This window comes from Tetrahymena thermophila, assembly GCF_000189635.1.
Source record: "Tetrahymena thermophila SB210 genomic scaffold scf_8253886, whole genome shotgun sequence".
Classification (NCBI taxonomy): domain Eukaryota; phylum Ciliophora; class Oligohymenophorea; order Hymenostomatida; family Tetrahymenidae; genus Tetrahymena; species Tetrahymena thermophila.
Genome location: NW_002475958.1, coordinates 22854 through 49155, shown reverse-complemented (window position 1 = coordinate 49155; position 26302 = coordinate 22854). Strand labels below are relative to the sequence as shown.

Sequence of the window (26302 nt, the reverse complement as noted above, 5' to 3'; positions counted from 1 at the left end):
ACTAGCAAACTTATAATTAATTAATTAATGATTTGTAAATTAAAAAGATATTTTTTTAAACTTACTGATAGATGTAAAAATTATAAAATAATCATTTTTTGTAAATTAAAATGTTATCATCAAACTACAAAATATTTTTATTATAGTACAATAAAATAAAATAAATAATTTTTATCCTGAAAATAACAAAATAATTTTTATTCTGAAAACAACAAAATAAAAAACTTGACTATTTGCAAATTTAAACAAATAATGATTTTGTTTCTAATAAATAAAATAAGAATAAAAAATTTTTGTTAAGAAATAATTATACTTATTTCATTTTATTAAAAAAATATAAATAAAATATTATCATCAAATCACAGAGTATTAAAACTTATTAAAATAAAAATGAAGAAATCAAAAATTTTTCTGAAAATAAAAATAATTAATTTGAATATTGTGTATTAACAAGAATAAATCAAAAATTATTTTAGGTAATAAAAATAAAATAAAAAAAATAAATATTTTTTTTGCTATTTAAGTCATTTTATTACATTGTTTCTTATATATTAACACTCATAGAAAAATAAATTTACTAAAAATTTTAGAGAGAAAATAATATCAAAAAAAAAAAATTTTCTATTAATTAGGTCTTAATTAAGGAAGATTTACTATTTATAATAAATTAAGATAAAACAAAGAATAATTTTTTCTCCAAAAATGATATGCTTATTTTCTTATTTTGATTCATCAATTTATTAAAATTGAATATTTAGAAATATTTCAAAATTTTTTAAAGCAGGTATTATAAAATTAGTTTCTCTATTTATTTCATATTAAAGATTTATAAAAAATGAATTTTTACTATCAAATTTAGAAATTATTTGCATTTGCAAGATTATTGTTATTATTGGTGTTAATACTATTACTGATTTAACCACTTATGCTATTTTAATCAAAATCTTCTATTTTATGATGTTTATAATATTTGTACAAAATTCTTTAACAGTTAGCAAAATAATCACTCTTTTATACGTTTGATTTCATCACCTCTTTATCTATAGAGCAAATTTTATGGAAATCATAACGACTTAGGAACAAACATTTTGCAGACTAAGAAGAACAAACTATTTAGCCAAACCTAGATATGCTTAGAGAAGGGAAAAGTAGGTTTTCTCCTACAAAGTTATATGGACGTAACACGTAATGCTACCAGTCATTGTATGCTTTTAATTCTAAATTACCTTCCTAAACCAAGAAAAATCCTTAAATTTAGAGTTAAGTGTGAGGTAAAATATCTATTTTGTTAAAAATTCTATTTTTTAAATTTTTTAAAGCTTTTGGGTCCTCTTTAAATAACTCTATATAGTGATATTTATGAACAGATTCTCCGTCGTTAAAAACTATGTCTTTGTTTTAAAATATCTTTTCTTTTAATAACTCAAATGCTAGCCTATATAAAGTAAGCTAAGAAACTCTCTCAAATATATCTATTTACTTTATAAAATTGAGAATCTACTTGTGATGGATATCATTTTACAGGTTCCAAAGATCTATAAAATCGCTTTCATTTATTGCTACGTACTCTACACGAGTTAAACTCAAAAACCAAATATCTGGATGAAAGCTTATTTTATTATCCTTATCGTTACAGCCTATTATATCTCCTTCTGAGTAGTAAGCGACAATGTCTGGCTCATTAAACTATTTAGAGTGATCGAAAACTGTAAGGTGACCACCTGTTATGATATAAACCTCTCCCTTTTATGCAAATAATAGCTCTGATTTTTCTATATAGCGTAACTCAAATTATGGAAGGAAATTAACAATAGTTTGACTAGGGAATCTTTTAAAAAAAGATAGTTCAGATAGTTTTTTAACCAATTCATCTTTTCTACGCTCGAGTAATTATAACTTTAGTCCTACTCCTGGTTGAATCAAAGGAGGATATGTTGCAACTCTTTTATCTTTTTCAAATCCAGAAGGTACTTTTCCAATATGAATGGGTGGAGCCCATCCATTTTAAATGGCTGATTGTTCATTTTTAATAATTGGTTCAAGTGCAGGCTCATAAGTTTCAGCAGCCAAAATTTATTTAACTAAAGAGAAAAACTCACAAAAAATATGAGGAGGAAATTTAATTTCCATTTTTCGAACTTTCTTAAAAACAACTGCAAACATAAAGTGTTTTAAGAGCATAAAATTTTTTGGGCAAGTATACTTAATAAATGCTTTGTAATCTTCTGATGCTCTTTTGTAGTATTATTAGAAAGAAGGTTATATTTAAATTTATAATTCTCTCTTTTGCTATTTATCATCTTCTATTGCCAGTTGAGCTTTATCATTTTATTTTTCAGGAGATTTTTAATCTCTATTAACTTAACTTGAAAAAATATCCTTCTTTTTATTTGTTTGTTTTTGTGGGGAAGTATTCTTATCCTCTAGGCTAACAATAGATTTAGCCAGCTTATCTTCCTATTTAATATTGTCAAAAGCCTTTTATCCTAGTTTCTTACCACATAATGATCTTAAGTATAAGTGGGTTTGAGGAATGCTTTCTTCTTCCTCTAAATTCTTCGCTAATTCTTCAATCAGAGAATCTATTTTCCTTTTTTAATTAAATTAAATTAATCAATTGAAATTTGTTAATAATTTACTTGTAGGCTTCTTCAAATCTCTAAGTTTTGTAATAAATGATTGCAAAACCATAATTAATATCATTTTTATTTTTTTTAAACATATTTGCTATTTCTAACCAGCTTTCTGCACATTTGAATTTTTTATTTCTTTCGTAAATGCATGCTAAGTTATAAATTGTTGGAAAATGAGCCTTGTCAAAATTCAAGGCTTGCTTGAAAGCTGTTATGGCGCTTCTGTCTTTATTCTTTTTCATTCTACCTACTCCTTTTAGAAAAGAAGCTTGAGCACTATCCTGCTAGCTTTTAGATTTGCTTATTTCTAAGATCTCATTCAAGTGCTAATTAAAATTTTATTCAAAGCAGCTGGAATCATCTTACTTGTCATTTTAAAGAGCTAACCTATCATTTCCATTATTTTTTTATTCTATCTCGCTTGGAAGTTTCTCTTCTTTTTCAGCTAGAAGCTTTTCTACCTTTTCTATAACTTTTTTTATGACATCCTTATCAACTGACTCTTCTTTTACATTTTTTTTATTTAAATTTTGTCTAAAAGAAGGAATCTTTTATGTAATTTAATCCTTATTTTAGTTATTGTCGTTTTGGTTTTGTTGTTAAATTGTAAAAGGATTTTGGGCATTATCTTAACCAATTCTTTGATTATTCTAATTTTATGCAAATTAAAGATTTATTTCAAATGGATTGGTAGTTATATTCTTTTACCCACATATTTGTATATAAGAGTTCTTGAACTATTCTTTTCCAGTAGTAAAGGGATTAGGCTTATTTAGATTGCTTTCAAAATAATTTTACTAATTAGGAGAAGCTGCTGATTTTTACTTCAAATTATTAAACATATGATTATTTTCTTAATTTTATTCGTATTCTCTGCTAAAACTTTAGTATCTTTATATTGAATTACCTTCATGTGTTTTATTAAGCGACAAATTAAAGTGCCTTTTCATAACACTTGAGGGTCTACTATTATTTAAGCTCATTTTTTAGGGACTTTAAACTTATGTGTATAAATTGGAGCGATTATAAGCCTATGCTGATTAACCTCTCAATTATAAAAGATTATTATTCATGAAAATTTGCTAGTGGCGATTTGCATTAGATTTAAAAGAAGGTCTTAATGAAGAATTAACAGATCCATGATACCTGAATCTATTTTGTAAGTCTTTTATAACTTAAATTTACTTTTTATCATATTTGTTGAAATTTATATCTTTATCTGGATCATACATATGCATTTAAGAAGATTCATTTATATCCATATTATGTTACTTTGATTCACTTTCATATCTTTTGTTAGCGCTACTGCTTATTTAAGTGTGTTGCTTTTATTTCAAATAAGTATTTGGTGTTCCATACTTCTCTACATTACCTGCATTCAAATAAGAGTTTATCTTTGCACTATAGTTATGCAAATTATCATGAGGTTCACCATAAGGATTTTGAAATGAGCTTAAATTATTGCTAATATTATTATTAGCATTATTTAATGGAGTTAAATTACCTATTTTTTTTTCTCTTACTCTTATAGATGTTCCTGATATTTTTTTTGGACTTAAATTATTGTAATTAAATGTTAGGTTTAAATCATTTTGCTTTAAATCAGAAGATAACCCTTGGACTTAAGATTAGTTTTATAGAGAATAAAGTCTATTTTAAGATATTTTTTCATCCTACGAAGAAAAGTATAATCTTTTACAGTTAGGATCCCCATTTTTAACTTTTTACCTATATCTTCTTTTTAATTAACTGAGTAAAGAAGCTGGGGCAGAAAATTTTTTGTAAGGGTCTAAGTAACTTGAAATAGGACGGTTGGCACTTTAGGCAATCCAGTCATCTAATTCCTCTTCTGTAATACCTTCTATATTTACATCATACTTTATTCCATCATCTGTTCTAATTGCCTGATTTGAATCTATATAACCACCTTAAACTGCCATATTTGGCTGTTAATTAAATGCCCACTGTTTATTCAAATCATGTATCAAAAGAGGTGTGTCATCTAATTCGTATTTTTACATATTATGCAATGAGTGTTTCAAATTATTTTTTGCATTTGAATCTTTGTTTTAATCCTGCTAAGGAGTTGTATCGCCCATAGTTGAAAAATTAAATCTTTATAAATATGCTATAATTAAATAAATATTATGTTGTAGCAGTTTTAGTGATTATTAAAGCAATTTTGCTTTTTCTTACTAAAGAAATCTCAAATGCAAAAATATAAAAATAATAGTCGCTTATTTGCCATTAAATAAATAATTAAAAAATATATTCTTAAAAATGATATTAGGTAAGCTTTAGTTATTCTTTTAGCAAATAAAATTATGATTAAATTATAAACATACTTAATTTTAAGCCTATAAAATAGAACAAAATAATAAAAAGTATATCATTTTTACAATGATTTAAATATTAAAAAACAAAAATAATTTAGTTGATAGCTTTTAACGTTTTTTTTTTATGTGTTTAATTTTATCAAAGATAATATATTATTTTTTAAATGAAATAAAATAATTGGTCTTAATTGGAAATTATATATTAATTTAGATATAAAATTAAAAAAGAATATAATAAAAAAAAAACAAACCAAAATCATATAAAAATAATAGATTAAAATATTTCAAAGAATATTGTTTTTGCAAAGAAAATAATGATAAAATTATAAAGATACTTAATTTTAAGCCAATATATTTAAAATAGAACAAAATAATAAAAATAAGATCATTTTTACAATAATTTAAATATAAAAAAACAAAAATAATTTAGTTTTAAGCTTTTAACATTTTTTTTTCTTTCTGTGTTTTATTAAAACTAATTTTTAATTTATAAAATGAAATAAAATAATTAGTGTTTATTGTAAATTGTGAAATTATATAAGTTTAAGATCTAAAATAAACAAACAATATAAAAAGATATAGAAAAAGAAAAAAAGAAAACTAATGTCAACTATTGAAAATAATGGATTTAAATTTTTCAAAGAAGTTAACATTTTAAAAAATTATAAATGTTTTTAAAAAAATATATTTATAAATAAATCAATAGATTTATTACTGATTTTGTTTTTTATGCTCTTTAATTAAATATCAATGTACATCTACTTATTTTTCAATTATATTTAAGATTTATTTACTTTTATAAGTATTGGCCAATCAATAAATTCTATCAGATTTTTTAATTTTTTTATCTGATTTGGATATTTTGTTATTTGTTTTTATATTCTAAAAAAAATTATCACTAATAAATAATGTCTAGTATTGTTTCAATTGCAATAGGATAATGTGGTATTTCAATATAAGAAAAACAATGGATAACTCTGCTTTAAGAGTATGGGATTGATGAATACGGAATAATCAATAAATTGGAAAATGATAAAAAATTAGACTCATATTTTTATGAAGTAAAAGAAAACGTTTACAAGCCTAGAGCTCTTTTTACAGATTTAGATGATCATCGTATTAATTCCTTGCAGAATGCTGGTCTAAAATAACTATTTTAAGGAGTACCTACAGTTTATTCAATTGATGGTAGTCATAATCTGTTTGCAAGGGGAATGTATTCAGTAGGAAGTTAATTAAAAGATGAAATTTAAAACTAAATTACATATTTATTAGAATAATGTGACAGTGTAGACTCTATCTAAATTTAAAACTCATTATGTGGAGGAACAGGTTCTGGGTTAGGTAGTTTAATATGTGATATACTATATGAGGTTGCTCCATAATACATAACTAACAATCTTGTGTAATATCCAGATTTAAGCACATCAAGCTAAATGATACTAGAAAATTATAATACTATCCTTGGTTAAAGTAGATAAGATGCTTTAACATTAACGTTACCCTTTTGCAACTAAAATTTATAGTTTTTGAATGATGGCTCATATAAAATTTAAAAATAAAAAGGATTTGACAATATAAATAATGTTATATCACAAATTCACCCACTCATCACTAGTGGATCGAGATATCATGGCTCAATTAATGCAAGCACTAGAAAAATATGTACAAATATAATACCTTTTCCAAGATTAAAACATATGAGTATGATCTGCTTACCTCTTAATTATTACAAATAAAAATAGTAAACATAATTAGATTATATAGAAATGATACATGATAGTGTTAATTAAGAATATTCTTTTTTCAGTAAGGATACATTTAAAATATTGTGTTCTCATCATATGATACGGGGAGCTGATATTCATTAAGAAGAAATAGAATCAGAGTATAATAAATTATACAGATCAAATAATATTATTGCAACTGATTGGATACCAAATTCTTGCTCAATTTCTTATTGCAATGTTCGATGTCAATACAATTCAAAATTAATTTTTTCTATAATTTCAAATTAGAATATAGCTCGGTACTTTGAAAAATACACTTAATAATATTCATAACTATTTAGAAGAAAGGCATATTTGCATTACTATCTATAAGAAGGTATGGATGAAATGGAGTTTACAGAAGCAGAATCAAATTCTAATGATTTAATATCTGAATATTAACCATGTGGATACTATGGTGAATATGAAGATTAAGATGAAGATGGGTATTATGATGATGATTAATAAATGTTAAGTTATTTTGATTGATTGTAATAATATTTAGTTAATTACATTTTGAAAAACTCATATTTATAAATAACTACATATTATGCAATGAGTGTTTCAAATTATTTTTTGCATTTGAATCTTTGTTTTAATCATGCTAAGGAGTTATATCGCCCATAGTTGAAAAATTAAATCTTTATAAATATGTTATAAATAAGTATTATGTTGTATTAGTTTTAGAGATTATTAAAGCAATTTTGCTTTTTCTTACTAAAGAAATCTCAAATGCAAAAATATAAAAATAATAGTCGCTTATTTTCCATTAAATAAATAACTAAAAAAATATATTCTTAAAAAAGATATTAGGTAAGCTTTAGTTATTCTTTTAGAGAAGAAAATTATGATAAAATTAAAAACTTACTTCATTTTAAACCAATAATTTTTAAGAAAGAACAAAATAATAAAAAATATAACATTTTTACAAAATTTTAAATATAAAAAAAACAAAAATAATTTAGTTTAAAGCTTTTAACATTTTTTTTTGTGTTTAACTTTATCAAAAATAACTTTTAATTTATAAAATGAAATAAAATAATTAATATTTATTGTAAGTTATGAGATTTAATATGTTTTAGATCTAATATATAAAAAAATATAAAAGAAATTTGAAAAAAAGCAATTAAAATCCACTATGAAAATAATGGTTTTAAATATTTCAAAGTATTTTCTTTTAGCAAAGAAAATAATGTTAAAATTGTAAAAATATTTAATTTTAAGTCAATAACTTTAAAATAGAACAAAATAATAAACAGTATAAAAAATATACAAAAATTTAAATATAAAAAAATAAAAATAATTTAGTTTAAGCTTTTAATTTTTTTTCTTCTGTGTTTAATCAAATAATATTTAATTTATTAAATGAAATAAAATAATTAATGTTTATTGCAAATTGTGAGATTAAATAAGTAGATCTAAAATAAGCAAACAATATAAAAGAATATAGAAAAAAAGTAAAAAAAAACTAAAATCTACTATGAAAATAATGGATTAAAATATTTCAAAGAATATAGATAGCATTTTAACATATTAAAATTTTTTTTTTAAATATTAATAAATAAATAAATAGATTTATTACTAATTTTGTTTTTTATGTTCTTTAATTCAACATTACTTATTATCCAATTATATTTAAGATTTATTTTATTTTTCTAAATATTGACCAATCAATAAATTCTATCAGGATTTTTAATTTTTTATCTGATTTGGATATTTTGTTTTTTGTTTTTATATTCTAAAAAAAATTATCATTAATAAATAATGTCTAGTATTGTTTCAATTGCAATAGGATAATGTGGTATTTCAATATAAGAAAAACAATGGATAACTCTGCTTTAAGAGTATGGGATTGATGAATGCGGAATAATCAATAAATTGGAAAATGATAAAAAATTAGACTCATATTTTTATGAAGTAAAAGAAAACGTTTACAAGCCTAGAGCTCTTTTTACAGATTTAGATGATCATCGTATTAATTCCTTGCAGAGTGCTAGTCTAAAATAACTATTTTAAGGAGTACCGACAGTTTATTCAATTGATGGTAGTCATAATCTGTTTGCAAGGGGAATGTATTCAGTAGGAAGTGAATTAAAAGATGAAATTTAAAACTAAATTACATATTTATTAGAATAATGTGACAGTGTAGACTCTATCTAAATTTAAAACTCGCTATACGGAGGGACAGGTTCTGGATTAGGTGGTTTAATATATGATATACTAAATGAGGTTGCTCCATAATACATAACTAACAATCTTGTGTAATATCCAGATTTAAGTACATAAAGCTAAATGACACTAGAAATTTATAATAATATTCTGGGTTAAAATAAATAAGCTCATTTAACATTAATTTTACCCTTTTGTAACTAAAATATATAGTTTTTGAATGATGGCTCATATAAAATTTAAAAATAAAAAGGATTTGACAATATAAATAATGTTATATCACAAATTCACCCACTCATCACTAGTGGATCGAGATATCATGGCTCAATTAATGCAAGCACTAGAAAAATATGTACAAATATAATACCTTTTCCAAGATTAAAACATATGAGTATGATCTGCTTACCTCTTAATTATTACAAATAAAAATAGTAAACATAATTAGATTATATAGAAATGATACATGATAGTGTTAATTAAGAATATTCTTTTTTCAGTAAGGATACATTTAGAATACTGTGTTCTCATCATATGATACGGGGAGTTGATATTCATTAAGAAGAAATAGAATCAGAGTATAATAAATTATACAGATCAAATAATATTTTTGCAACAAATTGGATACCAAATTCTTGCTCAATTTCTTATTGCAATGTTCCATGTCAATACAATTCAAAATTAATTTTTTCTATAATTTCAAATTACAATATATGTAGGCACTTTGAAAAATACACTTAATAATATTCATAACTATTTAGAAGAAAGGCATATTTGCATTACTATCTATAAGAAGGTATGGATGAAATGGAGTTTACAGAAGCAGAATCAAATATTAATGATGTAATTTGTGATTATTAGGCATCTGGATATTATGAAAATGTTGTTGAAGAAGATAATCATGATGATGATGATCAATATATGTTAAATTATTTTGATTGATTGTTATAATATTGAATTACTAATTTATTTTGCAAACTAACAAATTTTAAATTTTGGAGAAGAGGGTAATAAAAAAAGTAAACTTTATCTAGCTGTTTCTGCAAACCATTATAGCCTTATCATAATTCTATGGGATATAAAATTTGGCATATATTTTACACCCTCGTTCATTGATAAATATAAATTATCTAGTAAATTTTTAAGAATTGAGCTTATATTTTAAACAAGCCAAACACAACAGCAAAAAAGATCACTGAAATTTTAAAATGAAAATTTCATCTTAATCCAGTAATATATTTTTAAAAGTATAAGCCAAAAACTGTAATTAAATGTAACTCTAAATTAACTAACTCTCTAATCATATATAACATAAATTTAATCTAGTAAGTTGTGTATAATATTAGTAAATTTAATAATTATAATTTATATCAGTCTTCTAATTTTACTCCGAAATCATCACATATCTCCTGAATTCTTTTACCCTTTAGGACTGCTATTCTTTCAAATACAGTTGATATGACTTCCTAATTGATAAATTTACATGTTTTTAAAAATATATTTTTATATTTACTAATTATATATTACCTTCATTTCATTCCATTATTGTATTTTCTTAAGTCTATCAGAAGTGGGGTTGGCATTTTATTTTTTATCTAATAATGCTTGTTTTCTCAAGTTTAATTCTTTTTAATAACTTAGGAGCTGATCATCTGTCATAGATTCATACTTTTTACGATCACCTGCGTTTTCTATTTTCAATTCTTACTTTTCAACAGTATTTTCCTTTTATTCTTCTGTATGCTCAGGTTCTACTTATTTAGGCTTAGGAGGTGGTATTATCATTTCTACATAATAATAATCGATTCTAGCACTATTGCATTTAGCATATTTTGGTAAAAACAATTCTACAATTCCTCTATTTTTAATATTATTATTTTAATTTATTTTTTAATTGAAAAATATATAAATACATTTTTTCTTCTGATTTGAAATCATGCAAAGCAGTATGAATTTACTCATCTGTCAAATTTTAAAATTAATCTTTAATAATTAGAAAACTAGTTGGTTAATCTAATTTATTTAGATATTCATATAACGGTTTTAGAGATTCATCCTCTATCTCTATGTCATCAGATTTAATAACTCTTTCAGATTCAGCTATGAAAAGCTTAGGTTCTTTAAAGCCAATACTTGCTGCATTGATAGTTATTTAATCAATTTATGGTTCTTGAGGAGGTTCAATTTTTGAAGATCCAAAACTAGTTGTTAATCCTTTTGTAGGAGTTGTTATCATCTTAGGTGCACTGAAGTTATTTTTAGGTTATATATAAGTTGTTTTTTTATTTATAGATGATCCAAAACCGAATAAACTATTGTTTGATTTAGATGAGAGTGTACCACTTCCTATTTTTGATTTTTAATTTGAATTTGAAATTTTAGATGATAAATTTTTCAAGTCAGAAATATCATTTTCATCATCACTTTCTTCTTCACTTTCAGATCCAGACTCTTCTTCACTTGATTCATTATCTTCTTCACTTTCTTCATCCTCTGAGCTATCAGCTTTTTTATTTCTGCTTTTTTCTAGTGGTTTCTTAGCCTTTTCATTATCTTCTTTTGATGTACTCTACTTTGTATCTTTTGATTACTTTTACACTTAAGATTATTCTTTGGTTATTTTATTTACTGGCTAAGTCTAAACATTATTTGAAATAGAGGTTAATTGCTATATGTTTGGGTTTACAGTAATATTTGAGTTTGTAACTTTAGCTAAAATATTAGTAACTTGCTATAAGTGATTAGGAATATGAATAACTGAATTTTAAATAAAAGTTACTTAGTTTTACAATTAATTTATTTGTTATTAGATATTTGCTGAAGTTTAAAACTATTCTGGTTATTACTCAATAGTTGTATTATTGTTAAGAGACATATTAATCATACTCTAGGGAATTATCATATTTTAAAACACAGAAGCTAATTACTAGAAAATGCTTGCTATTGTCTAAGGTGCTTCGCTTATACTTTTTTTAGGAGGATTATTATTTTCTTCTGAGCATTCATTCTAAGTAGCTATATATTAAATTTAACCATTGTTTGGCTATTTAGCTTATAGAGGTTCTTCTTTTTGTTAATTATTTTATTATTTACCTTCTTATTCTATTGATTATTCTTTTTCATTAGTTTACTTATCAGTGCTCTATTAGTATTCAATCTCCATTTTTTTACTTTCATTTTCTTTGACTTATAAATTATTAATTTCGCTTTAATGCTCTTGTGAATTTATTCCTTTATCTTATTCAATACTTTGCTTTAGAAAAATTTAGTTATTAAAATTATTTTCTAATTCATTTTTTTATTCTTCATTTTAATTTTTTTATTATGTTTCGTTTTAATTATTTTACTATATTTCGTTTTCATCTATCATTTATAATCCTTCCTATCTTGCTTCTTTCTCGTGCTTTTATAATAATTCGGAATTTGATTCTTAATCTTGCTACATATCTTGATTCTGATTTAACAACTAATAATTTTCTTTAGTTAAATCTTATTCTATGATATCTTAATTCGTTATCAGATTTTACTTATCTTCTTGGATTGTATTTTAAATCTCTTGTTGGTTTTTATTTTCAAAAGTTTCAAATTCACTATTTTATTATTGCTCTTATGATAAATTTTGCTATTTGTGTTGAGTTTCTTTTATTTCTAGTTAATCAACTTAATCTTATTGATTTACTATTTTATTATTTTATTCAATTTATTAAAAACTTTCTTCAATTTGCTCATTATTTTCTTGCTTTTTATTTTCATTTTCTTGCTCAATTTATTATTTTTAAGGAGATTCTTTTTCCATAAAAAATTATTTTTATTCTCCTTAACTTAATTCTTCTGATTATTTTTGTCTTTATTAAGAATGATAGGTATTTGCTATGTTTTTAAGTAGAATCATTTCATCTTCGTCATCGTCTTCTTCTTCTTCATCCTGATTTTCTTTAATAATTTGGTTTTATTCTATTAATAAATTATTTTATTAGCCAATCAACTTATCTTCTAACAATAAATCTTATTTTTCATTTTCAAAAACAGGAAGTTCAAGTAAATTAGATGATTCATGGTCATTATCATTATTTACAGCATTATCTTCTTCACCGATATTATATGTTTTTTTTAAAAAGTTTTAGTTTTCCTTTTCTTCATACTCAGCAAGCTAGCTTTACTGCTATTGATTTGAAGAATCTTAGTAGGAAAATATGTTCTACTAATTTTTGCTTTAGATATTTAAATTATTCATATCAAATTCTTGCTCGAAGTTAGATGTAAATTGATTTTATGAAGAAAAATTATTTAGCTGTTAAGAATTAACCTTTAATTAATCTTCTAAACTTCCTTAACTTGCTGCAAGCTGCTCATCTTTTTTAGCTGACAATTTTTTGAATTCTTACTAAAGTTAATTTCTTTAGAAGATATTCAATCCACTAAAATCCCCTTCTTGTTGAAGGTTTTCTTCATTATAAAATATATTTTATGATTTATTTTAGTTGGAGTATGAGAATGAATTGTTAAGATTCTCATTTTTTTAGCTTAAAGTATTTTTGCATTCAGATTCATCAATTTATTCTAATATATCCTCTCTAAAAGAAACAATTTCTCCTTCGTGATTTAGGTTCTCTAATTTAAATTGGTTACATGATAATTAAAATATTGATTAGGTAGATTAAGCATTAAATTTACCTTAGTCATCATTTTATTCAATTCCTTACTAATAATTTTGACTTTAAATATTATTTTATTGGCTGTTTTTGATCTAATTTTAAGAATTAGTCTGCTAATTTGCTACATTTTAACCTTTTTTGAGTTACTCAATAAATTGCACTTCAGATAAATCATCTTCGTCTTCTACCTAATTATTTACATTTATCTCAATCAGATCATCATCGAAAGCGAAATCTTAGGATTCGCTAGCATCTTGACTGATTTTGCTCATATCAATAAAAAAACTTGTGTTGATTTTTCTTAAAAATATCCTCTATAAAATACAATATTTTTCAATAATATTAAGTATATAAAAATTAATAATTAGCTTTATAAAAGGAATTATATTGGTTTTTATATTTTATATCATTTCTAAATCTTTAAGAAATTGCGCTAATCAGATATATTTCATCAGATTCTACAAAAAAGTTATAAAAGAGCGGTTAACAAAAAGAAATTATAAGGAGCAGCTAATACTATACTTTTTTGATAAGCTCATTTTTTTTTTTAATTTTTTTAAATTGTTAAATTAGATTTAAAAGTTTTAACATATTTGAGAAATAAAAATATAGTTTTTATTAATCAAATTAAGAAAGTTTATTTATTTTATGAGAGATCATAAAAAATTTTTGGCTTATTTCTGTCAGAAAAAAATATTTGCTATCATATTTCAATTTAATATTTACAAAAAAAATTATTTTTGAATAAAAACACTTCCTTAAAAAAATAGATTTAGAGATTAAAATTTAATTATTTTGAGTATAATTTCTTTAAGAATTCTGCTTGAATAATTAAAATTATTTTTTTGAATATAAAACCTGTTTGAAGAATAACATTATGTGTAAAAAATACTGAATTTATATCTGAATATTTATAAATGAAAGACTTATAACATTGATTTTTAATAGATATAATTAAAAAATAAAAGTTTTATTCATGATTTTATTTTTAATCAATTTTAGAATTTTGATAAATAAGTTTTCAAGGTTTCGTATAAGTAATCTACTTCTTTTTCTCTAGTATAGAAATGAGTAATAACTCTATAAACTCCTTCAGAAGATGCACCACCAAACTTGATCTTATGTTCAAGTAAATATTATACCAGATCATTAGATTTTATTTCAGGGTTTTTAATTGAAAAGAAGATCATATTTATCTGAATATTAGAATCATCAATTTCAACAAATGGTAAAGTCTTTAAGTTCTTTGCCAAACGAATTATTACTTCTAAGTCTTTTCCTAAATGTTTTGTTTACTCTTTTAAAGCAAGTAAACCAGGAGCAGCTAAAACTCCAACTTGTCTCAATCCACCACCTTTTTACATAAATATTTTTGTTTGAATATCAATTTTAGAATTTTAAGAATATAAATATACCCATCATTTTTCTTGAATAAGTTGCCTTTTGGATAAATTCTTTGGTTCCAACTATCAAAGATCCTACTGGTGCACACAATCCTTTTGATAGACACAACATTACACTATCGCAATACTTAGCTATCTCTTTTGCTTCTACTTTAAGATAAGTAGCAGCATTGAAAATTCTAGCACCATCCATATGAACTTTGATGTTATACTTTTAAGCAACTTCGTAGATTTCTTTTAGAGTTTCAAGAGGATATACTTTACCTTAGGAGGTTGGTTACTCAACTGAAATGAGACCTGTTTTTGGATAAACAATCCAATCTGTTTTTCTGATTAGGCTTTCGACCTATTTAGCTGTCAGTAATCCTCCTGTTTAGGAAGTATCAATACATCTAAGCTAAGCATTTGATATAATTGAAGCAGCTCCAGCTTCATACTATACTATATGGCATTCATTAGCTAATATTATCTCATTACCCTTTTACACATGTGTAAAAATAGAGCATTAGTTACCAAAGCATCCTGATGGAACAAATAAAGCAGCTTCCTTACCTAATAACTATGCAGCATATTCTTGCAATTCAATTACAGTTGGATCATCACCAAAAACATCATCTCCAACGATTGCATTAGCCATAGCTTAGCGCATTTCAGGAGTAGGCTTAGTAACTGTATCACTTCTAAAGTCAATAAAATCTTCCATTTATTTTTTTAAAGTTAAAATTTTGGCTTTTTAATTTGTAATTTTATTTTATTTTTAATATCTTTTTTTGATAAATCTTTTGTAAGTTTTTGAATAGATACTAAAAGTGAATCTAGTATCCAAAGAATATTATTATAACCACATTTTAATATTCAGTAGCATATCTTAAAAATCACATAAGAACTTTTTAATTATTATTTTTATGGATTTGCATAAATTTTAGATTATAGATTTATTTCTTTTATTATTTAATTTGCTCAATAAGAGTTAACAATTGTTTTAAGAGGAATTTTTTAAGATATAGTAACATTATAAATTAGTTAATTACTGATTGTAAGTAAATACATTAATTTTAGATCATTACAACTAGCACTTTTCAAATCATTAAAACAAAACACTATGAACTTATTTATGTTTAAATCAATTTAGCTTATAACCTTAAATATGCTGAACAATTTATTTACTGATTTAAACAATTGATACTATATTCAGGTTCTAAAAGTGAATTAATTAAAGAAAGATCAGTAAAGTTCTACTTATATTGAAAGGTAAATAAATGAAATATTTATTCTTTTGAAAATAAAATAGAAATATAATCTATAAAAATTAAGATATGAAAAAAAATAATCTATATTTGTAGAATCTAAATCCTAAAATAGGATCATTAAATAAATTCTAAAGAAAAATGTTATTCTAAGCAGAAAGAAAGAATTATTCTTAATTTGAGTTGTTATATGACTAAAAAAAAATAATTATCAATTATTTAATTAATTAGAGGAAGTTAATAAAAGTAGAGCACATATATAATTAATAATCAAATAATATCAAATATAAAATTAAAAATTTTACAGAAACTAAAAAGTTAAATAAAAAGAATCAGTAATTATGGGAAAAGACGAATTTGGACGTAATAGAAAGTTTACTTAGAGAGGTAAGGAAAAACACTTCGATGATGTGTAAGAAAAAGACATCATAGACGCCACAAGTAGATTGGGAATCTAAGAAGATAGTGGTGATGATGAAAATAATCAAAATGATTCTAAGAATGCTAAGGAGGTTAAAAAAACATAAAAATAGCAAGATGAAGACTAAGAAGTTGAAGAAAATAATAAATTCTTTAGTAGAAAGTAAGGTCCTAGAACTTATGAAATGCCTTCTTCAAGCAGTGATGAAGATGAAGAAGAAAAGCCTAAGGTGTAAGAAAAACCAAAGGTCGTAGAAAAACCTGCTAAATAATAGGAAAAACCTAAGAAGCCTGCTAAAAAGGAAGAATCTGATTCAGAAGAAGAGATTCCAACCTAAAAGAAACCAGCTTCTAAGAAGCCATAAACAGGCAATTAAAAGGAAGGACCTTCATCGGGAATTAGTGCTGCAGATAAGTAAAAGGCTGATTTAGCTAGATTAGCAGAAATCAGAGCTAGAAGAGAAAGAGCTGCTAAAGAAAAGGAAGAAGCTCAAAAAATAGAAAGCGCTAAGCAAGCTAGTTTAAACCAAAAGAAAACACAATTCTGAAAATATTGTATTAAGAAAACATATGTTCAAAACAAATATATAATTCTATAATCAAAAAACCTAAACATTATCTGGTATTACTTATTTGTACAATATATAACTTTCTCCTTGAAGAAAAAACTTCATATTTTTTTGTAGTTATAGTAGTTTATCAAATTTACTTTACTTAACTCTCTTTCTAATTAAATCTAATTAGAAAATAAAAAATCCAATCCCTTTTGTTGCTATATTTGGATAATTAATAAATAGACAGTCAACTTCTAAAAATTGTTTTTTTCATGAGTTGGCAAAAAAATATTTTTAAAAATTTAAGTTATTATTTTAATTTTTTAATTTAATTAATCAATAATTATTTAAATGTGATTTTTATAAAATAAATTATTCATTTTTTCTTTGTTTATTGGTAGTTAATTCAATAAAAATTTGATTTCATACTGAAAATTTTTAGATAAAAGCAATATTATTATGTATTGAAATGATAAATTGTAAGTAAAATATTTAATCAATATATTATTATTATTTTAATCATTCATTTAAATCAATAATTATTTAAATGTGATTTTTATAAAATAAATTATTCTTTTTTTCTTTGTTTATTGCTAGGTAATTCAATAAATATTTGATTTCATAATGAAAATATTTAGATAAAAGCAATATTATTATGTATTGAAATGATAAATTGTAAGTAAAATATTTAACCAATTGATATAACTATGTAAATTCAAAAAGAAGATTAACAAGCAGAAATTAAGAAGAAGAAGCATAAATAGGTTTTAAACATGCTAACAAACAAACTCTTATTAGGATTAATAAATCATTTCAAATATTATGAGAAATTAATTATTCATATTGATTGTATTTTATTTTTAGCGTTAGTAGAAACTTCTTAATAAAAACTTCTTGTCGTCTAAATATCAAAGCAGCTAGCTAGATAGAGACAATGAGAGTAGAGTTCTTTCTTAATGATATAAATTTGATTAATTTCTTAAAAATCCATTTAAATAAAATTCATTTTTTTTAATTGTAGCTGATTTTGGAAGCTTAAATGAAATTTTAAACGATTTTGAAATGCTTGCAATTATTGTATCAATCAATCAATCAAATTTAATTTGCTTAATCCATAGTATGCCTCTTCTTTTTTATTACATTTTTTCATATCTTCTTCCTTTTGACTTGCTATAATAAGCTTACTAACATAATAAGATATGAAATTAATTGAATTAGGTAAGAAGTATTCCCCTCAGTTTTTGGTATAACCAAGAATAGTAGCAGCTCTTTAGAAATCAGCACCACCACACTTTCTATCTAAACAGAATTCAATATATCTCTTTTGGCTTAATTTGAAGCAGTTTCTTAAGCAGAGATCTATTTTAGAATTATTTAAAAACAAAATTTTTACAATTTAAGATAAAATTTTTTAAATATTTGAAGCAATAACATCAATTTTTAATTTGAAATGTCAAATATTAATATTTATTAAAATATTTTAGATTTTTTTGATTATTTTCTACATTTTATTCATAATTAAATTTTCTAAAAAATCTCAATAAATAGTTGAATTTATTTCCCAAATCATTTCATTCTTTATGATAACTAATTTTGTTTAATACCTTTTTGCTTTTTATAAACTATTTTGCTCATTTTTATAGCTTTTTAAATGTTTAGAGAGATCAGATGTTATTGCTCAAAAATACTTAGCTTTAATAAGTATTCTAATTAATTCCTAATTTATTACTTTATTCAAGACCTTATTGACCACTAATCAATTATTCTCTGAGAATTTTTTGATTAGTAATGTGATTTTCTTCAAGAGTGGGACCTTCTTTAAGCTTAGGGAAGGAGTCGATATAATCGAAATAGTGAGTGTGTCCCATATGAACAGGAACGTGAACAATATTGGTGGTGTTTTACATTTCCTCTAATATTAATTTGTTTTTTCTTTTCTGCTTTTCTTTTTTGTTTTTTCTTTTAATTTTTCCTTTGATTTCTTGATCCAATAATATCAACTTAGATAAATATTTGTATTTATCTTATACTCCTTTATTTTTCAATAATTTATTTATTTTTTATTTCATGCTTAAGTCCTTCATTTTACGCTATTTTCCTTTATTTCTTAAAGAACATCAAAAGGACTATCGAATTCTTCTTTTTTTTTCATTAAAATTTTTAAACTAAGAGATTATGCATAAATTTTGGATATTTCTAATAAATTTTTTTATTTTCATTATTGTTATCATTCGCTTTTGTTAACTCGTAGATATTTCCATTAAAATATCTTGTCAAAAACTAACAAGAGATCTTTAGAAAATCTTAAAATCAAAAGAAGAAAAGTGTTTTCTGCAGCTTAAAATAATTTTAAACTTAATTAATAAAAAATTTCACAATAAATTTTGAGTTCATTTAATATAATTTTATAAAATATATGATATTAATTAATTGACAAATAATCATTTTTATTTTTATTAAAATTATATAAAATTTGAATATTGATGTTTGGTTTTTAATTTATAATTTAATTTAAATGCAATTTCAGTTGAATATTTTAAAGACATAAGTTAATATTTACATAAATTGAAGATGTATATTAGTAACAAATAATAAATTTAATTCAAAAAATAAATTTGAAAATTAATATGTATGTTTTTAAATATTTATTCAATCGTTTAATCATAAGTTAAGTTAGTTAGCCACAAATTTAGAAGTCTTAAAAGCAAGTGGTGCTTAGCTAGGAGATTTTGAAGTTTAATTTACAAATTATTGATCTTAATTTTAGTCTTAAAATGAAATATTTAAATTAAAATTTTATGATCTTTTAATTGGCTAAGAAATTTCCTAGAATATTCTAGTTTTCTAAAATTTTAAAGGGCTAGGAGGCGATTAATCTCTTGAAATTTATTCATATTGACTTTGAACAAAAGGATTAGGTTAAAATCTTTAAGATGATAAACCATATTCAGAATAATTTGGTCTATTTTCTTAATTAAAAATGCTACTTTATCTTTAAGAATTAATATAAGAGTTGTTGAGAGAGTTATTTTAAGAGTTTCTATTAGGTGAATATCTAATAACAGAATTTTATTATTTTTTAATCAATTCTCCTAAAGTTAGAGACTAAGGGTTAAATGACGGAGAGTAATATTTTTGTTATCCTATTTACATTTTAAGCTTTTCACTATGTTATTATTATTTTAAATTTGCTTCGTTATCAATTTATTAGTAAAGTCTAGAAGGAGATTCCTTTCTTTCTATAAATATTGAACTATTTAATTTAGGAGTTTCAATCCTACTATTTAGAATAGGAGCTGAGAGATCTCTGTTTGAAGTAAATATATCTCTCTTTTTTTGTTAAAATTTAGATTAATTCAATTGTTATTAAGAATTTATGTTTTATTATTATTATTAGCTATCTAAGATCGTACTACTATTTTACATTTCCCTTATAGTCGATAATCTAAAGCTAGATTAGGAACAATCTTGAAATATGGGAGAATACTTTCTTGTCATCTTGCTATTTTGCATGGTTTAACGAGAGGGACTCATCATAATAGATTTTTAAATATTTTAAGGAGATTGATTCTATTAAACACTTTGATTTCCATTAATTTATTAGCTAATTTTATGATTACTCATGCTTTTATCTAAAGATTTTTAAGGAGAGAAAATTAAATTTCTCTGATAAAGAGAGTTTGTTGATTGATTTATTTATTAGCTATTTTTTAAAGGGCTTTGGCCAAAAATTTTGCTTTTAATAACTTAACTTTTTAAAGGTGATTATAAATTGGATTAACTCTAGATAAATGTTGAATTATTATTTTCTGGGTTATCATATAACAATTGCATTTTTATTTAATTATCAGTCATACTTTTATTCTCAATCAACTAACTATTTATTAACTTTTTTATGGAAATATTCTGATTGTTACTAGAGTTTTGGGATTAATTGAAATATGTTGAAGTATTTTAATTGTATAGATTTTCATTAAAACTTGTCCTTGGATTTGCAGAAGTTCGATCTGTAAGATTTTGTAAACTATTACTATTTTCTATGCTTTTAATTAGCCTTTAAGACTATGACAATACTTCTTTTTAATAACTACTACTTAGTAATCTATCATAGACAGGTGATCTAGACTATCTACTTTGGGTAAATATTTTTGAATTTTTCTAATTACTTTTAGATTAAGATGTTGATGGTCTTATGGGCGAATCTTAAGGTTCATTTATAGTATTTTAAATTAAGTTAGAATCATCTTGAATTTAACTTTAAACCATATTAGTAAATGGTTAAACTTTAATCATCTTATTTGTGTTTTAATTATATATTTAAAATTTGGCACCTGCAGTATTATTTGATCCGTTAGAACTCTTTCTATAACTTGCTATGCTGCTTTACTCCTATTAAATAAAATCAGCCTTTTTTAAAATTTAATCTTCATCTTCTATGGCATCGCATCTGGAAATATCAAAGAACTGATTCCTTTATCTTTTTGCATTCATTATCATATCTTCTTTTATAGATTTGACTATGTACTCCAAATTTATGTTTATTCCTTTAAAATTTATGCTTCCATCCAAATATTCTGCACTTTTTTCATGAATCTTTTACTTCATTTTTCTTATTAACTAAGTTGGATAGTCCTAGTCTCCTTTTATTACTTTAATACACTCATTTCTTTTAAAATAAGCATAAATATAAGTATTTGTTTGATAAGTATAATATATTCCCTATCCTTCCATTTAATCTCTTCTAAAGTATCCATCGTAAATATCACCATTATCATGTAAAGTTCTACCTAACCCTTATATTTTTCCTTCTTCATAAGAGCCACACATCTAATAAAATTAAAGAATTAAAATTTATTATTTGGCAAAAAAATAAAATGATTAACTATTTATTTTTTATTGTAATTTTATATAGTAAATCTGAAATTCGAAATTCTAAATTTACATTATATACATGAGTAACATATGTTTATTTGTAAATTATTTTACCTGCAATAAATCGTTCGTAAAGATGCATCCTAGGCCATTTAAATTACCTTATTTGTCTATATATCCTACATATTTTTACCTCGGATTCTATTCACACTCTAAAAGCGAGAGAGAGTTATTGACATCTTTTTTAAATATTTATTCTATTTACAAGTCTAAAAAATTTATAAATTTGGCAGATGCTTATTAATCTTTTATCAAAAAAGAAGGGAGTTGCCTTATGTCTTCTACGGTTTCTTCTTATATTTCTCTTATTTTTTTCCCTTACTAATATTCACAGAATTTCCAGACTCTACTTGATGAATTAAAAAGATAGACTCGCCCATTCATTATGCTTTACGAAAAATACCCAACAACAAAACTCTCCTTTAGTTATAAGCAACCAATTCCATTTACTTTTCCTCTTTAAAATTATCCATAAAATATGCCTCCTTATTTAAAGAGGATTACACCTTCTCCATGGAAATTATCTTAATAGAATCCTCCAAAGTAGACACTACCTTCATCATGAATAAACATGCCTATACCATCTTTACGGTATTATAAAATATCTCCTTCGTAAACACCATTATTCAATTCGCATCTATAGTGCTTGCGCTACTTAACTTTTTAATTTGGACTAACACTTCTCTTAAACATTCCAAGCTTATTTTCAGCTCTAAAGGCCAAGATTCTATTTTTAAGTTCTTTGTTGATTATAATACAATATTTATGAATAAACTATTACTGTTTAGGTGTTAATTATTAAGTTTATTTTAACGCGGTTAACAAATTAAATTTTAACGAAATTGAATATTTATTTTTATGCATTAGTGGAATCTAACAAGCTTTTTTCTTTTAACATATAAAAATAAGGAATAAAAAGATTAAATAGCAATCATTCAAATTAATATTAAAAAATATTTGTTTCAATTATCTGTACATATATTTTACAATTTATCATTTTTTTATCATAAACTAAATACATTGTTACAATATTTTGTTTATTTTTATACAAATATTGTTTTTGATACTTTATTATTTTAGACTTTATACATATTTAAAATAATAAAATATTTTTTCATTAAATTAAATACAAAATAATAATCAAACGAATAAATAAATAAATTAATTAATTAATAACTAAATCAAACAAGAAAATTTAATTAAACCATTCATAAACATTTTTATTTAATATTTATTTTATCTAAATTAGTTTATAGGTTAAAACATAAAAGATATCTTACTATTAATCTATATTAGACTTTTTATTTTTACTTTAAAAGCTTTGATTAGAAATTGAGATAAATAAATTAAATGCAATTTAAGAAATATCAAATAAATATTAATTAATATAAATATAAATTTACACATTAGGTATATTTTCAATTTGTTTGATAAAAATTACTATTAAAATAACAAATTTTTCTTTTTTTAATGAAATAAAATAAAATTAAAACAAGAATTAATTAAAATGTTTTTAAATTTTTTATCTTTTAAATATTAGCCAAAGTTTAATATTCTTTTAAATAATCTATGATATTAATTTAAAAAAATATAGGTAAATTTAAGATTATGATTTCTAGTAAATATTATAGATTAGTTACAAATAAAAAACAACTAACTTGTATTAAAATCATCTTCAGCAATAAGTTAAAGATAAATAGATAAGCTTATATATAATATTAATGAAAAATAATAGAATCAAGACATAGAAAAATATTAAGCAAAAAATTTGCTGAATTATATTCAGTTTAAACTATTTCTACTTTATATTTATTTTAGTTAAATAAGTCAATTTAAAAGTTCATTTTATGGCTTAAGCTATCATAATGTATGCCTTTGAATTATTTACACTAGATTTACTAATAATTAAATGTTTTCTTACTCTCTTTTAATAAATTCATAAAATAATTTTATATCAAGTAGTATATGTATAAATTAAGATGGAGTGGATTTATTAAAATTTTTATTTTTAGTATAAAAAATATTTTCTATTTTCATAAAATCTAAAGCTCATAAATGTGTCATCCATATATCCTAACATTTATAATAAAAAGAATAGCTTTTAAGTAAACTAAAATGAGTCTATATTTTGGATTAATTAAAAAAAACCAAAATTCCATTAGAATTTATTAGATTTATGCTCTATAAAAGTTTTAAAATATTTATACTTTTAAAAGAACATTTTTTAATATATAAATTTTAAATTTTAAATTCAAATGTACTATATAATATATCTATTTTAACAGTAATAGATTCTCTATTTTGAACATTAATTAAAATTTTATTAATATGATATAATTCAAATTTACTTTTTTAAAAGTTAAAAATAAAAAAGAATTTAATTACTTTTCAAAACAATAATAGAAAATTTTCTTCATTTAAAAAAATTTATAGTAAATTCAAAAATTAAATTAAAATTTTGTTATTATCTATGATAATCAATACAAAGAAAGGAAATTATAAAAATCCTTAATTTCAATTTTAGTTTTTAATTAAACATTTTTCTTTATTAAGATTTTACTTAATTCTATTGAAAATTAAAATGTATCTTCATTTTTAATAGAAATGAAAAAATTTTTAAAAATTGGACAAATTTAATTTGATAAAATTTTTGAAAAGACTGAGTAAATAAAAAATCACTTTCGAAAATATATTTATTATCAAATAAATTTTAATTAAAATGCTAATATAAACTTAATATTATTTTTTTAACTGCAATATTAAAATATTATTAAATCTATTAAATTGTAAAACTACATTTATTTTTAATAAAAATATTTATAATTTTTTATTGGAAAAATAAATAAATTAATTAAAAATTTAGCTTAATAAAAGCTAAGAAAAAATAAGCTCATTTATTTCAAATTTTGTTTACTATACTAGATTAATAATTAAAAATTTCTTAGCTTTTAATTATGTTTAATTTTTAAAAATTTAGAATTAAAATTGTGAAAGAAATTAATTTTTAAAAATAACAAACAAATTATTATCAAAAAAGATATTTTTCATGTTTATAAAAAAATTTTATAATCAATTATTTATATTTTTATTAAATTATTAGCTTACAACGCTAAATGAATTTATTATCCAAATTAGTAAAAACTAAAATATGTTCGTTTCATAAATTATGGTAGACAAATTTTGTAATTACCAATTAACATCAAGCTAATTTAAAAAAAAATATTAATTTTTATTATATCCTTCTATCATTTTTAGTATAGATTACATCTAATTTAATATAAATAATGAATCTTTCAAAAATCGAACGAACTAATTTCTGAGCTTAAAGAGAGGAAAAAGTATATCAAAAGGGAATAAAGATCAAATAAAAAAAGGCAGCAAACAAAGAATTTGAAGTAAACTAAAATTAGAATAGACAGTAAAAAATATTAAATTATAAAAAAATGATAAATGAATTTTTTTACAGTACCTTCCTTGATGCTTTTTTGATAATTTAATTTATAAAGCTTCTAATAAAAAAAAAAAATCTAATTATATTTTTTATTTGAGTCAATAAATCAAAAATATTTTATCGAATTTGCTTTTTGATTTAAATCAAGCATCAAGGATAAAGATCAGAGAGAAATTTAAAATTAAACTCTAAAAATTTAAAAGCATCAAGCAAGAATAAGAAGGGTTGTATTTGAATTAGACCAAAAAAGATGATGAAAAAAATAATTATTAAGCATATTAATGTTAATTATTTTTTCATAACATCTCATATTTAGAAGTATTTTTTGTATTGAATGGAGGATAGAGTTTATTTATGTTTGAGTAATATAACATTGTTAGTGTGTAATTCAATCACACAAATAAAAACTTTTTTATTTTAATATATGTTTATTGATTCGTATTTATGAACATCGTATTACGAATATTTAATTTGAATCACTCAAATCATCAAATATTTAAATAAATGCTTAGTTACATTTGTAAAAAAATTATAAATCTACTTTTGATAATATATCGATCTGTAAATATGCATTTCAATTTCAAGACGAGAGAGAAGCCACTAAAATAAATTAAGATTGAATACATCACAAATAGAAGTCAGAACATTTATAGATTTATTACAAGATATATTAGATAAAATTTTAAATATATTTGAATTTATATTATGAATTTCTTTTGTTTGATCCTTAAGGATA

At 22.4% G+C, this 26302-nt stretch overlaps 8 protein-coding genes across 8 annotated transcripts; 3 read left to right on the top strand and 5 right to left on the bottom strand. All coding sequences in view use genetic code 6, as the record gives it.

The window, feature by feature from the left end:
- Positions 1-510: 510 nt before the first annotated feature.
- TTHERM_01001280 (hypothetical protein) lies at positions 511-5074 on the bottom strand. The gene is made up of 2 exons (XM_001027478.2): positions 2640-5074; positions 511-2590 (listed from the first exon to the last, which is right to left on the bottom strand). The coding sequence occupies exons 1-2, from the start codon at positions 5024-5026 to the stop codon at positions 850-852; spliced, it is 4128 nt and encodes a 1375-aa protein (XP_001027478.2). The 5' UTR covers positions 5027-5074; the 3' UTR covers positions 511-849.
- Positions 5075-5877: 803 nt separating this feature from the next.
- TTHERM_01001260 (tubulin/FtsZ family, GTPase domain protein) lies at positions 5878-7227 on the top strand (the record flags this gene model as incomplete). Its single annotated transcript, XM_001027476.2, has 1 exon — positions 5878-7227. One exon carries the CDS (start codon positions 5878-5880, stop codon positions 7225-7227), a length of 1350 nt encoding a protein of 449 aa, XP_001027476.2.
- A 1275-nt stretch (positions 7228-8502) lies between these two features.
- Positions 8503-9846, top strand: TTHERM_01001250 (tubulin/FtsZ family, GTPase domain protein; the record flags this gene model as incomplete). The annotated part of the gene is made up of 1 exon (XM_001027475.1): positions 8503-9846. The coding sequence occupies one exon, from the start codon at positions 8503-8505 to the stop codon at positions 9844-9846; it is 1344 nt and encodes a 447-aa protein (XP_001027475.1).
- Positions 9847-10274: 428 nt separating this feature from the next.
- Positions 10275-13942, bottom strand: TTHERM_01001240 (L-allo-threonine aldolase; the record flags this gene model as incomplete). The annotated part of the gene is made up of 4 exons (XM_001027474.2): positions 13579-13942; positions 10818-13515; positions 10432-10762; positions 10275-10370 (listed from the first exon to the last, which is right to left on the bottom strand). The coding sequence occupies exons 1-4, from the start codon at positions 13829-13831 to the stop codon at positions 10275-10277; spliced, it is 3378 nt and encodes a 1125-aa protein (XP_001027474.2). The 5' UTR covers positions 13832-13942.
- A 609-nt stretch (positions 13943-14551) lies between these two features.
- Positions 14552-15665, bottom strand: TTHERM_001001223 (PLP-dependent L-allo-threonine aldolase; the record flags this gene model as incomplete). The annotated part of the gene is made up of 2 exons (XM_012800945.1): positions 14552-14913; positions 14975-15665. The coding sequence occupies 2 exons, from the start codon at positions 15663-15665 to the stop codon at positions 14552-14554; spliced, it is 1053 nt and encodes a 350-aa protein (XP_012656399.1).
- A 613-nt stretch (positions 15666-16278) lies between these two features.
- On the top strand, positions 16279-17289 carry TTHERM_001001221 (hypothetical protein; the record flags this gene model as incomplete). The annotated part of the gene is made up of 1 exon (XM_012800944.1): positions 16279-17289. One exon carries the CDS (start codon positions 16279-16281, stop codon positions 17287-17289), a length of 1011 nt encoding a protein of 336 aa, XP_012656398.1.
- A 1128-nt stretch (positions 17290-18417) lies between these two features.
- Positions 18418-19261, bottom strand: TTHERM_01001220 (hypothetical protein; the record flags this gene model as incomplete). Its single annotated transcript, XM_001027472.3, has 2 exons — positions 18913-19261; positions 18418-18542 (listed from the first exon to the last, which is right to left on the bottom strand). The coding sequence occupies exons 1-2, from the start codon at positions 19250-19252 to the stop codon at positions 18418-18420; spliced, it is 465 nt and encodes a 154-aa protein (XP_001027472.3). The 5' UTR covers positions 19253-19261.
- A 583-nt stretch (positions 19262-19844) lies between these two features.
- TTHERM_001000210 (hypothetical protein) lies at positions 19845-22940 on the bottom strand (the record flags this gene model as incomplete). The annotated part of the gene is made up of 2 exons (XM_012800943.1): positions 22170-22940; positions 19845-22010 (listed from the first exon to the last, which is right to left on the bottom strand). Exons 1-2 carry the CDS (start codon positions 22806-22808, stop codon positions 19845-19847), a joined length of 2805 nt encoding a protein of 934 aa, XP_012656397.1. The 5' UTR covers positions 22809-22940.
- Positions 22941-26302: the final 3362 nt, after the last annotated feature.